The 13,099-nt window shown below is 58.1% G+C and overlaps 1 protein-coding gene across 3 annotated transcripts in view; it reads left to right on the top strand.

Annotated features, from left to right (window-relative positions):
- SMPD3 (sphingomyelin phosphodiesterase 3) overlaps window positions 1-13,099 on the top strand; it is a 32,978-nt gene that overhangs the window by 10,462 nt on the left and 9,417 nt on the right. For all 3 annotated transcript variants that reach the window (XM_058528100.1, XM_058528099.1, XM_058528098.1), the window contains exon 3: window positions 7,879-9,414. In XM_058528100.1, the coding sequence (XP_058384083.1) occupies window positions 8,092-9,414 (1,323 nt within the window). In that variant the 5' untranslated portion in view covers window positions 7,879-8,091. The remainder of the gene's footprint in view (window positions 1-7,878; window positions 9,415-13,099) is intronic.

Genomic DNA, 13,099 nt, shown 5'->3' with positions numbered 1-13,099 from the left:
ATCTCGGAGAAAATGCAGACCTCTTTCCTGAGGGATCCAGTAAGAGCTCCAGGGAGAGCTTAGGTCATATGACCATTCACCTTGGGATCAGGGAGCTGTGGTGCCAATTGACCTAGTGTGGCTCACTGCCCTCCCCTTGGGTTGGAGCAGGGCAGACACAAGCATGTCTGCCACAGCCAGAGAGGTGGAGCAGGTGAGGACTTGGGCCTGTTTTGGTGCCCAAGACTATCAGGAATTTCCAGGCTGGTAGGGGGGGCCTGATGTGCAAACAGGCACATGCCTGATTAGAGGGACAGTTGGTGAAGGGGTGTGCAGGGCAGGGAGGGGAGATTGGGGAGGGCTTCAGGGGAAGGAGGCAGGTGCTTTGGATCTAGAAGGGTAATAGGCATTTACCTGGCACACCTGTGTCAGTGGGCATCGCCACTACAGCACACGTTCATGCCAGACCTCAGACTCCAGAACCCAGTTCTGTGGCTTTCAGGGATTAGCCTGGGTTTGTCTGACCCGCATCACTCAGAAAGGCATCCTCTTCAGTCTTTCTTTCTGTCCTCCCAGCGACGAATTGACTCCAAGTTTCAGCAGCTCAGAGCTCATGTTGCCATGGCAACCCCTGCCAAGCAGGCATCCAGGCAGAAATGGGCTGGCCCAATCTCATGTTGCCAGCGCATGCAAGCACATTCAGGTAATTGGATTGGAGTAATCCTCTTGGCCCTTCCTGAAGAAACCTGGGGCTTGGCCCAGCTCCTGTTTAGACATGAGCCTGTGGACACCAAGAAGATGGGAGGAGGTCCCTCTGCTCCAGGACTCCCACCCCTGCTGCTGGGAAGAGAGGGCTCTGCAGGCATGAGGACCAGATGGAAGCGTCATGAAGAAGGGACAGGTTCCATCCTAGCCCCGAAATAGGGCAACTCCTGACCCTCATCAAGTTCGCAGAAGTTCCCCCAAGGCTTAGAGATCCCTCAAGATGGTGCGGGCTTTCTCAGAGGGGCCCGGGCTTGCCTCGGCTAGCAAAACTGGCCTGGCTTGCTCACTATCCTGCTGCAAGAGTAATTCAAATTCAAAGTCAGCACCCACCTAGGACCCTTTGAGCCTCTGTGCAGCACGTCTTGTGACCAGCTCGCATGTCAGGTCCATTTCCCAGGGAGATGGGAAGTGGGATGGCTGTCCTGGTGCCAGTGTTATTTGGCATCCAGTAGCAGAGGTCCTGTCTGCTGCAGCTTGCCACGAAGGCTTTTGGGGACCTACCCACCCCTCCCCCCACCTTCAACACCCAAATAGGACCAGGCCTGGCCAGGCGCTATTCCTGAAGATGCCCTCCCAGGGGGATGGCACGTCAGCTGGCCCCGAGCCCTCAGGATAGTGTGTAGGAGAGGGAATTTGGTTTAGCTCAGGCCTCTGAGCAATCTGAGTCTCCCCTTCCCATGCTGTGGTGGCTTGCAGGTCACAGGTTAGCAACTAGGTGTCTTGGTGTTGACAGGTCAGCACAGATCATCAGTAACCCACAGGAGCAGGTGTGGTGTGGAGCTACTTGCTGCAATGTCCCACACCTGCCCAGGAATGGCCAGCCCTGTGACCTCCCCGGTGCTGCCCAGGACCTGACCCACCACCTCTTCCTCTCCTGTCTGGACTTAGGGTCATCTGGGCTCCCAAACCTCCCTGGGAAAGTTCCCCTCCCACCTGGGTCTACCTGTGAAGTTCTCTGCTCCCTCTGTCCATCCTGGCTCCACAGCCCCGTCTCCTTGTCACAGTCAGGCCCAGTCCAGTTCTTGCTGCAGAGAGAGGAACAAGTTAGTGAAGGCCAGCAGCCTAAACAGTATGGACAGCATGTCTGAGGATCTGAAGGCACTGCAGGTCAGTCAGGAACCTGGAAGTTCAGTGGGTGGGCTCAGGCTGTCCCAGAACAGGGCACAGAACCAACAGGGCACAGCTTGTTCCATCTTCAAAATCTGTTGCATCTGCAGGCCAGGGAGAGCCAACAGGGCACATAGCGGTCAACCTCAGGGGTCAGGGAGGACCTACAAGGTAGGGAGGAAAACATCCCTACGGGCCATGTTATTGGCCTGGCGCCCCCCCACCTTTGTTTTTTTAAGGAAGATTGACCCTGAGCTAACATCTGTTGCCAATCTTCTCTTTTCTTCTTTTTTTTTCCTCCCCAAAGCCCCCAGTACATAGTTGTAGGTCCTTCCAGTCCTTCTATGTGGGACGCGGCCTCAGTATGGCTTGATGAGCAGTGAGTACGTCTGCGCCCAGGATCCGAACCAGCAAACCCCGGGCCGCCGAAGTGGAACACGCAAACTTAACCGCTGCGCCACTGGGCCGGCTCCTGGCCCCCTTTAATCCTCATGATAGCCCTGGGAGGCAGGTATTGCTACCCCCGTGTCATAGATGACGAGACAGAGGCTCTTGCTGCCTGACTCCAGTGCTAGGATTTCATTCAGGTCAGCCTGACCCCTGAGTCCAAGCTGAGCATTGAGCAATGCAGCTGGGGGTGAGGGTGCGTGTCTGGGGTCTCTAGTTCTAGGACAGAGAGTTTGACTCCCAGGAGCCCTCCCTTGGGGCACTGTGTGGCCCCCCACACTGACCACAGGGCTCAGGAGGGACCGTGAGGATCTGAGGGTGTCTGGGACTCCAGCCTAGCTCTCAGACCATGGTATTGGGACAGAGGGCATTCTGAGTAACCCTGGAAGCCACACCAGGATTTGCAAAGGGGCTAAACTCAGGGGTGATTGTCAGCTTTAAAATAGGAAACTGAAAGAGCAATCCAGCCTAGGGGGTTGAGTGGCGACAGCTCAGCACACATAGCCTTCAATTGAGGGACCTGTCAGCCCCATCAGAGATGCCCATGGTGGACTCTGCTTGGCAAAGGTGCCAGCCCCAGGACATGGAAGCAGAGAATGGGGGCATGGAGGAGAAGGCGTTTCTCACCCAGAGACAGAGCCTGGGCCGGGCCACCCACAATGTCCCACCAGGCCAAGGGGGCGCAGGCAAGAGAAGGGGCCCAGACGGGGTGCGGGCTGGGCAGCTGTGTGCCTCCATCCTGCCCTGCCACCCCCCGAGGACTCTAGGGTTCTCTGAGAAGTTGCCAGTCTCCAATGTTTTAACTCTCGCTCTCCTCTTTCATGGGGAAAGTGCAGATTAGATTAATTAATGTGTTGTTGTTTGTTTACCCTCCTTTCATTTCGCTGAGACAAAATAATTAACCACAGAGCTTTAGAAATCGGCTCCATTGGTGGCAATCCCTTTTGTGTCAACTGCGTCAGCAGCTTCTGTGTGTAGATGCAGGGACTGCAGGCAGGAGCAGGGCAGGCAGGCAGCACCTGGAGGCTCCTGTCCAGGGCCCTACAGGAGAGGAGGCAGATGAGGTGCTCTGGACAAGGGGACCCAGGATAGCCACGAAGGGCTAAGATGGCCAGCAGGAAGGGCTGGGATGCTCGGATCTGCCACATCCTAGAGGACTGTCATGGTGCCACCACTGCCTATTGGTCCCCTGAGCTAACAGCCACCTCAAACCCATCGATGCCTGAGTAGGGACCAAAAACATTCCTATGACCAGCCTAGGGGAGGCAGAAAGATCAGGCCTGGCCACCTACTGCCACTGCAGGCAGGGCTAGGGAGTGAACTTGCCCAGAAGGGTTTCTGGGGCCACAGCAGGAGTGAGGAGGACACAGGGCAGCTGAAGCGGGACCCCCAGTAGCCCTGTCTCAGATAATAGCAGATCCCAACCCTGATCGGCCAGTGGTGGGGACGAGCCACACAGGAGAACAGAAGGTTTGGGAATTTCTCTCAGGAGGCCTCTTATGAAGTGAGACCTCTGACCTATATGGAGCTATGGCCACCCTGTGGAACACGGACCAGTTCTGCTTGGAGGGCAGCAAGATGTGAACAGAACAGACTCTCTCCTCCCAAATCCTTTCTCCAGAATTGTCTTCATAGCCAGGGCTCAGCCAAGCCTGACTCCTGACGCGGATTGACAGTGCTCCTCCAGGGTAGACAACCCCACCCACTCCACCTTCCCAGCCTCTCACCCTTGAGGCAGCAGGGCCTGTTCATTCCTCACTCAGGCGTTTTTTTCATTTGTTCTCTCCCTCCACGAAGATGCGGGGCCGTGCCCTGGGCTCAGCCATGCAACAGACATGGGTCCTGATGGAGTTCTCGGCTCTTTGGTGGGACCCGGATACTGACCAGCTCCAGTTCCTGGCAGGATGACAGCACAATGTGGAGAGGGTTTGAAAGGTCACAGGCAGCCTTGAGTGGGTCAAGGAATCCCCCCTACCTCCCAGGAGGTGGCATCTCAGCTGGGCCCTGAAGGGTAAGGAGCTGATAGACAAGGCAGGAGAGGAATTTCAGGCAGAGAGCCCAGCAGGTGCAAAGGCCTGGAGGTCACACAGCAGTGCGCGCCTGGAGGTCACACAGCAGTGCACACCTGAGGTGCTGGAGGCCCTTCCTGCTGGAGAAGCCCGGAGTGGGGGCTGGGCGAGGAAAGAGGATGGTGGGGGCAGGAGCACAAACGGCCCCTAGACAGAGACTGGGAGACTGGATTTTTGTCCCCCAAGACAATGGGACCCCCAAAGGGAGGCTACCACTAGATTGTTTAGGAAGCTCGTTCTGACCACCGTTCAGACTGTGGGTTTAGGGCTTGTGGCTTGAGACTGAGACAGGAGGACAGTGGAGGGAGGCGGGGGCAGGTGCTCAGGTGAAAATGGTATTGGCTGGGCTGGTGACCTCAGGCCACAGAGATGAGGGGGAAAGAGCAAAGGGAGACTTGAGAGGGGGCCTGCCCTTTGATGTTGGGACCCCTACCATCAGCACCTTGGTGCAGATCACAGGGTCTGCTGGCAGCTGGGGAGGCTTGGGAGACCCCATCTCACCTTCCCTCCCCCCCGAGGACAGGACCTGCAGCTCTTCTTCTGGACCCAGTTGGTCCAGGCAGCTCTGTGTCCTCTCCTGTAGCTCTCACTCTGGCCAGTCTGAAGCCAGCGGCTCCACACAGTGACGTGTGCCTGTACGTGTACCCGCCGTGTGCCGAGAGCGGCCCAACCCATCAGCCTGTGTGGGAGAGCAAGTGGGCTGTTGCCCCGACTCCAGGTTAAATTCAAATGGAATTGCTGGAATTTTAAAGAAAGAACAAATGAGTACGTCAGATGGCAGGCGTGGGAGGACTCTGGACAGCCGCCAGCCTCTCTGAGCACTGGGCCACAGAGGTGACACAGCTCTGCTGTGGGGTTAAAGGAGATCGAGTGCACTGAGGGTCAGCACACTTGCAGCAAGTCCTCCAATTTCAGCCACTGTCATTATAAAATTGGTCTCAAGGCCCCAGCCCAGTAGCCTGGCCTGAGTTCACAGGGTCTCTGAAGCAGGTGACCTCAGAGTCAAGGCGATCAGGGTTGGGACACCCCCCACCCAGGGCCTGGCCTTCAGAGACAGGACTTGGGCTGGGTGTGAGGGAGGTGGTGAAGGCACTGGCTGGGTCTAGGGCTCCCCAGCAGGACGTCAGGGAGATGGGGACACTGTGGACAGCCCTCTGGCCTCACCAACCACCATCCTTGACAGTGAGCTTCATTGCTCACACCGGAGTGAGGGGCCCTGCCCCAAGCAGGATTAGAGCACCCAGCAAAGCCGTAAGGTCCCGCTGCTCCCAGGCAGAGGTTGTGTGTGTTTCCCAGATTTAACTAAGGCCCAGCACAGATCTGTCTGCGAAAGAGCCGTTTCCTATGGCTCCTGGTCGGGCTCCTGGTTGGACGGCTGTGGTCTGAGTAGATATACCTGCTTCTCCAAACTATAACTTTCCAGTGTTTGCTTCAAAGTGATTTCCCCTGAAGAAATAAAATCTTCGTGAAACGTGCCTTCTCCAGAACGAGACAGCCATCTAAGCCACACAGCTTAGGTTCATCGGTAGACTTTAAGCTCTGGTCCAGGGTGAGCACCCTGCCCCCACCATGTCAGCCCTGGAGATGGTGGCCTTGGAAGTGCGCTTTGGGGACTGACGTGCATCACGGAAACTCCCCCCTCACACGGTGGGGCCTGGAGGCAGCGAAGACCGACCTCCATTCCCTCCCCCGTTTCCTGAGCTCCTGCTGGTGCAGCCCAGGACCCACGGCACCCTCAGTGCAGCCCCTTCTTTCAAGAAGCCCCTGGTCTGCTAGGGAGGTGGTTGTGGCCCACAAGCATTTATGATCTAGAACTGCAGAGACCAGGCCACGCACAAGGGGGACAGGAGCCCCCAGTGGGGGGGCCTAAGCCACATGGCAAGAGGAGGTAAAAGGGCCTCTCTGAGGAGGAGATTTCTAAGCTAAGTCTTAGAAGAAAAGGGGTGAGCTAGGCAAGGGGCAGGTGGGGGAAATGGCAGGGCATGGACAGGAATCCCCAGCCCAGTGAGTGGGAGGTGAGCACAAAGGGAGATGGGGCTGCAGACACAGGCAGGCCCCACTAGGAGACGGGACTCCCAATAAGGGCCAAGTGAGGCCTCAGTGGGGTTGAGGTGTCTGCGACACTGTCAGATTAGACAGGGAGACTCTCCAGCCATCGCGTGGAGGATGGCCTCATGGAGAGGAGGCCAAGAAAGTGAGTGAAGTGCAGGGGCTCCAGGGGGGCTTGGGTGGGTAGGAGGGATAACGGGACGTGGGGACTGAAGGAAAGCATAGTCCAGATGACACCCAGGTCCTGCCCAGGATGACCAGGGAGGCAGGAGGAAGAGAGAGTGTGGGGCCAGGGTGGATGGCAAGATGGACACACAGACTCCTCATGGTGCCAGGGCAGGAGTTGGGCTGGGTCAGTGAGACAGCAGGAAATGAATCCCCCAGCTGATGTGGTAATGAAAACTCTGGGTTATGCTTATACAAGCTTCACCACAGAATGATCACCCGTGGGTCCCTGGAGGCTGGGTAAACACTCCACACTCTTGTCTTTATTGATTCTACATTCAGCTCAATAAATGCACCTGGCAGCCTCTCCCAGGCGGGGCCCTGGGGCCTGCTCTGAGATCCACTGTTGTTCCCACACAGGCTGGGACCGGGACCTGGGGTGGACTCATTCTGGCAGCTGTGGGCCTCAGCTGGGCCCGGGGGCTTCATCTCAACGGCTTAGGGGAGAAGCTTGGGCCAGACCCTCGAAGCCCCAGGGAGCTTCTCCAAAAGTCACAGAGATGTTCCAAGTCCCTGTAACTGGCTAACTCCGCTCATTCTGGAAGTTGGTAAGGGCCAGGTTGTGCCTGGATCCTCATCAGGCAGGGATTTCTGCCCCGGGGATGGGAGTGAGGGGTCAGCAGGGGTGGGACCGCAGAGGTGGTCTGATGCTGCAGGTTGGGGCACAGCAAGAGCATCGTTGTTGGAGGGTCTTCCTCTTGGGGGTCCTGCCAGCCACAGTGCCCTCTACCCCAGGACTCTCTGGCCCCTTTTCTTTGCAGTTTGCTCCCCCTCCGTTCTGATCTGGCAGGCACTTGGTGATGGGCTGCTATGTTGGCAGCTCCTCTGACTCAGGCTCACCCCTCACCCGTTCTAAACACACCACTGGCTTCTGATGGGCTTCTGGCTGCTCCAGGCCAGTGTCAGGCCCAGGCATCCTCTGGGATCCCCAGCCTGCCTCCTGAGTGCCCACAAAGCTGTGCTCCTCTGAAATTCTGGGCCAGTTTTCAAGCAATTAGGTTACAAGGTCAAGATGGTCAGCTAGAGGCAGTCCTGCCACCAAGCTGTTTACCCCAAGAGAACCAAACACATACAGCAAACAGGGTGTGCCGGCACCCCTATGTGAGCCTGCCAGCTCTGGCCTGGTCCTTGGAACAGTCCTGCTCATGAGCAGGAACAGAGTTAGCAGGAACAATGGCCCCAGCATTCGACCTGCTCCTCTTAAAGATGAATAAACCCCCCCCTTTCTGTCTTGCAGGTTCTGCCGCAGGCCTGGGTGGCCCAGCATGGCCCGCTGAGGTGAACCATGACTGGCTGGCCAACACTCGCCGCTGACCATCCAGAGTCACTCCTCACCAGGAGGTGACCCCTCCCTCAGCTGTCCTCCCACTCGCCCACCCCATCCAGGAAAGTGCCCACGCCGCCACAGACACCATGTAGTAGGGCCGGCCACGGCACCCAGTGAGCTGCAATGGTTTTGTACACGACCCCCTTTCCTAATAGCTGTCTGTCCGCCCTGCACGCCGTGTCCTGGGCCCTCATCTTCCCATGCTACTGGCTGGTGGACCGGCTCGTGGCCCCTTTCATACCCACCACCTACGAGACGCGCCAGCGGGCAGACGACTGCTGCTGCCTCCAGCTGCTTTGCTCCTATCTCTTCACGCCTGTCTACCTGGCCCTCTTGGTCGCCTCGCTGCCCTTCGCGTTTCTTGGGTTCCTCTTCTGGTCCCCCCTGCAATCTGCCCGCCGGCCCTATATCTATTCCCGGCTGGAGGACAAGGGCCCAGCTGGTGGGGCAGCCCTGCTCAGCGAATGGAAGGGGACAGGTCCTGGCAAAAGCTTCTGCTTCGCCACTGCCAACCTCTGCCTCCTCCCTGAATCACTGGCCAGGCTCAACAACGTTTTTAACACCCAAGCACGGGCTAAAGAGATCGGGCAGAGAATCCGCAACGGGGCCAACCGGCCCCAGATCAAAATCTACATTGATTCCCCCACCAACACGTCCATCAGTGCGGCCAGCTTCAGCAGCCTGGTGTCACCACAGGGCAGTGATGGCGTGGCCCGGGCCGTCCCTGGAAGCATTAAGAGGACGGCCTCTGTGGAATACAAGGGCGACAGCGGGCGTCACCACAGTGACGAGGCTGCCAACGGCCTGGCCTCCGGGGACCCGGCCGACAGCGGCAGCCTTGAGGATGCCTGCATCGTGCGCATCGGTGGTGATGAGGGGGGCCGGCCCCCCGAAGCTGATGACCTTGCCACTGGGGGCCAGGCCAGGAACGAGGCTGGCAGGGGCTCACGAGGCCAGACACCCAACCACAGTCAGCGGGATGGGGACTCGGGAAGCCTGGGCAGCCACTCGGCCTCCAGGGAGTCCCTGGTGAAGGCGCGAGCCGGGGCGGACAGCAGCAGCGGGGAGCCGGGCGCCACCAACAGCAAGCTCCCGTACAAGGCCTCGGTGGTGAAGAAGGCGGCCGCGCGCAAGAGGCGGCACCCGGATGAGGCCTTTGACCACGAGATCTCGGCCTTCTTCCCGGCCAACCTGGACTTCCTGTGCCTGCAGGAGGTGTTTGACAAGCGGGCGGCCGCCAAGTTGAAAGACCAGCTGCACGGCTACTTCGAGTACATCCTGTACGATGTCGGGGTCTATGGCTGCCAAGGCTGCTGCACCTTCAAGTTTCTCAACAGCGGCCTCTTCTTTGCCAGCCGCTACCCCATCATGGATGTGGCCTATCACTGTTACCCCAACGGGCGGTGCTCCGACGGCCTGGCCTCCAAGGGAGCGCTGTTTCTCAAGGTAGGATGCCTCGCCCTGCCTGAGGGACATGCCAGCTGGTCCCAGAGCCACGGCGGGAGGTGGGCCACGGGCTGCAGGTGGGGGTCCTCATTCTCTTGGAGGGCTGGGGGAAGACGAGGTCTTTCATGGAGCTGAACCAGAGGGCTCCCAGCTCAGGGACAAGGGAAATAAAAATGCAGGGACATGAGCCGATGCTCCGCGCTCCGACAGACCTGGCCGGGTGCTCTTGGGCAAGTTCCTCAGATCTCTGAGCTACCATTTCCTCATCCGTAAAGTGGGGGCAACAAGAGCCTGCTCCCAGGGTGGGGAGTGGAGCATGAGGGTGAGGCCTGGGAGGCTCTCCTGGTGCTGGTGTGAGGTGGCCAGGCGATGATGGCATGGCGGTGATAAAGGGGGAGGAGGAGGCAGGGAGCCCCCTCTCTGTACGGGAGCAGACGTTCACAGGAGGGGAGACCAGCGCAGACCACTGGTTGCAGACGGGCAGGCGGGGCTCTCAGGTCCCAGGCCCATTACCACGCCTGCTTGCTTAGGCCACCAGCCTCACTGGCCAGAACAGCCTCTCCCTCCTGGCTGTCACGCATCTGCCATGCCAGGCACTCTGCCCGTCAGCCCGAGGCTTTGCTTCCATAGTCACTAATTAAAGGGAATCATAATTATTTCTGCTAATTTGGAGGCAATTGGAGGAGTTTTTAGACCATGGTAATTTGGTCACTACGCATTATCTTCTACCGAGCCTGACACGCTCAGAGTGTCGACTTTTTTTTCCCTATCCAAAAGCCGCTCTTGGGGCTTCCAGAGTTTTCTGAAGCATCGTTTGGCCAGCTGATACAGAACAGGGCTTTCTGCCCCCAGAGGCAGCAGCTGCTGTGGGTGTGGGTTCTCTCCATATTTTCCTCAAGACTTCTCAGTTCCCCCTGGGGGTCCAGGTGTAGGTGGGCAGGAGGCAAGGGTGCCTAGTGTGGCTAATGCAGAAGCCACAGCGTGGCAAGGCTCTCAGACCCCAGGCCTCAGCTTTGACGGTGCCCAGCCTGTCCAGGAAAGTGCTGTGTGTCAGCCAAGTGCCTGCCGGGAGTGAGGGCCCAGGCTGATTGTCTGCACAGAGCCTGCTGGAGCCAGGGCGGCACCCCAAGGCCTGGGCCCTCACTCCAGGTGCTCAATGGCTCTTGTGTGGCTCAGCGTGCCCAGAGCTGGGGTCCCTGGCTCTCCATTCACAGCCTGAAATGGTGAAATTGAATGCACTCCTCTTACGGGAAAGCCAACTTCCCCATAATGGCATATGGTTCATCAACGTTCTGTTCCACAGACGTATTTTTGTCTGAGCAGCCTGAGTGACTTTCTGGGGAAGGAAGGGACATGTTACCAGGCTGGGCAGGGGATGGTTAGACCCACTCCCTCCCTCCCGCCACGCTACAGATGGCTCAGAGGCCAGGGGCCCTCTCGACTCCGCTCCCAGTCCACACATCCTCTCCTCATCTCCCTCCTTGATCTGGCACCGCGGCCACCATGCCCACCAGGGTCACAACAGTCTTCTTGGGACAGCCCCTCTGCTGCAGGCTTTCCTCCCACCTCTCTGGTTGTTGCTTCTGTGCTCCTTGTTACCTATCCGTCATTTGAATGCCGATGTCCCTCTAACTCCTGAGTCTAAAACTGGTCTGCAGGCATGTTTAGTTTGGTCCACACCATTAAAAAATTTCTTGTGTTGGCCAACATTTAAAAATCAAGATATTTCACATAAAACCCAGTTTGCAACTTCTCTACCCATCCTGGCAGATCTGGCAGCAGCAGGCCTGCTGCACTCTGCCCAGCTCTCAGCCCGAGCTGAGGGTAGGTGGCACCCCCAGCAGGGTGACCCCACTTGGCCAGCCTTCTTCATTTCCAAGTGGTCACCATGGCTGGCCCCACACACCTGCCCCTGGGAAGTGACTCCACAGTCTCCATTTCCACACTTGCTGGGGACTCTCAGGTTTGTCCCAGCCTGGATCTCTCCCCTGAGCCCCCAGCTCTGTGTCTGGCTGCTTCTTGGACATAGTCCCATTCCCTCCCAAAACAAATTCATTATCTGCCCTGGTCCCACCAATCCCTCAGGTTCCACCATCCCTCAGCCAGAAGGGCCCACCTTGACTCCTCTCTGTGCCCTGAGCCCATCCAATCCATCCAGGCCCCTAATTTCACTTTGCAGATGCTCTGGGTCCACCCTACGTCTCTGGCAGCACCATCATGGCCCAGGCCATCATTCCTCCATATCCGCCCACCTGTATTTTGGCTGGCCTTTCCCTTCCAACCCCTCCTCCCCCCGTCTCAGGTCTGACTCCTGTCACCCCCTTCCTACCGCCCAGGGGAGAAGCCCAGCCTTCACCTGGGCCCTTCCACCCTCACCTGGGCTCTGCTCCAGCTGTACCACACCCCCAAGGGGCCCAGCTCCCTCTTGTCTTGGTCCCACCCCGAGTTGACCGCACCACCTCTGTGGAGCTTTCCTCATCAGCCATCCAGCACAAGCCAGCTTTCCCTTCGTGGGTTCCTCAGCCCTTGTCCCTGGGTGTCTTGCTGCCGGTCTCTCCTCTCAGAACTCGAGAGCAGAGCCGGTTGTGCCCGCTCTCGGCACACAGCAGACCCAGCTCGTCTCAGTTGACGGGAGCATGCCTGTTTCTCCAGCATGGAGGAGTGAAACAAATGAGGTTTCCGGAGACAGGCCAGCCCAGGAAGGGGCCCGGGGGCTGGAAAGCTGCTGCCCCCAGCTGTGCGTGGAAGCCTGTGCTCGCTTCATCCGCAGGGCTCCCCTATCCAGTCCTGCCCTTCTAGTTTACTCTGTGGCACTTCCAATCCTCGAGGAAAGTGTGCTTTCCTGCTCTGTGATGCCCTGAGAAGGGCCTGGAATCACTTTTGCCTCACATATGAGAGCACCTGATTCTGGGCCCCTTCTCTATTGACAGTCTTTGCCCACCAGGACTAAAAGGCACAAACTCTCAGTGTGATTGATTGTTTTTGCAAGAGAAACAGAAGCCTCTGCGGCTCCTGAGGACTCGAGCCAGGAATCAGTAAGTCCCAACACATAATAAAGTGGATCCTGGCGAGCTCCCCAGCCGACTGAGAGTAGGGAAGCGGGGTGAGGGGTTGAGGTACTGGTGGAAGGGGGGTGAGGGAGAGGCAGGGGGGCCTCGTGCCGTGGGTCTTCCCTCTGGGCAGGCTCTCCTCAGCGGTGGGGCCAAGGGGTGCTTCTCTGCACCTGTCTCCTGTCCCTGGCCAGGACTCAGCACAGGCAGGTGACTCTGAGTGCTGAGTGAGTGAAGGGCTAGCACACTGAAACAAACCATCAAAGGGGCGGCCGGTGACAAGCCTGGTTAAGTCACAGGAGCTCAGAGAGCAGCAGAGAGTATGGTGAGGAGCCCAGTGTGGGGCAGCAAACATCTGATTTGAACCAGCCTCGGCTATCGGAGCCTTGTGACCCCAGCCAACCATCGTATAACTTGAGCATAGTCCTGAGTTGTCCTCAGGCTCGAGCAAGCCAGTGTCCGTGAAGCACTAGGCGGAGTGCTCACAGGTGAACATTATCATCACTGAGGAGGGAACAGACACTGCCTGAGGAATACAGGAGGCGAGAGCGCCATCGTGTGGCCTTTGGGGGCATTGTGGTTTTAAAACTGTGTTGTGTTTTTGCAACAGGGCATTGACGGGCTGTGATTTCCTG

The sequence above is a fragment of the Diceros bicornis genome, chromosome 32 (assembly GCF_020826845.1).
Source record: "Diceros bicornis minor isolate mBicDic1 chromosome 32, mDicBic1.mat.cur, whole genome shotgun sequence".
Classification (NCBI taxonomy): domain Eukaryota; kingdom Metazoa; phylum Chordata; class Mammalia; order Perissodactyla; family Rhinocerotidae; genus Diceros; species Diceros bicornis.
The sequence above is the reverse complement of the archived record's forward strand: the minus strand, read 5'-3'. Positions and strand labels throughout refer to the sequence as shown.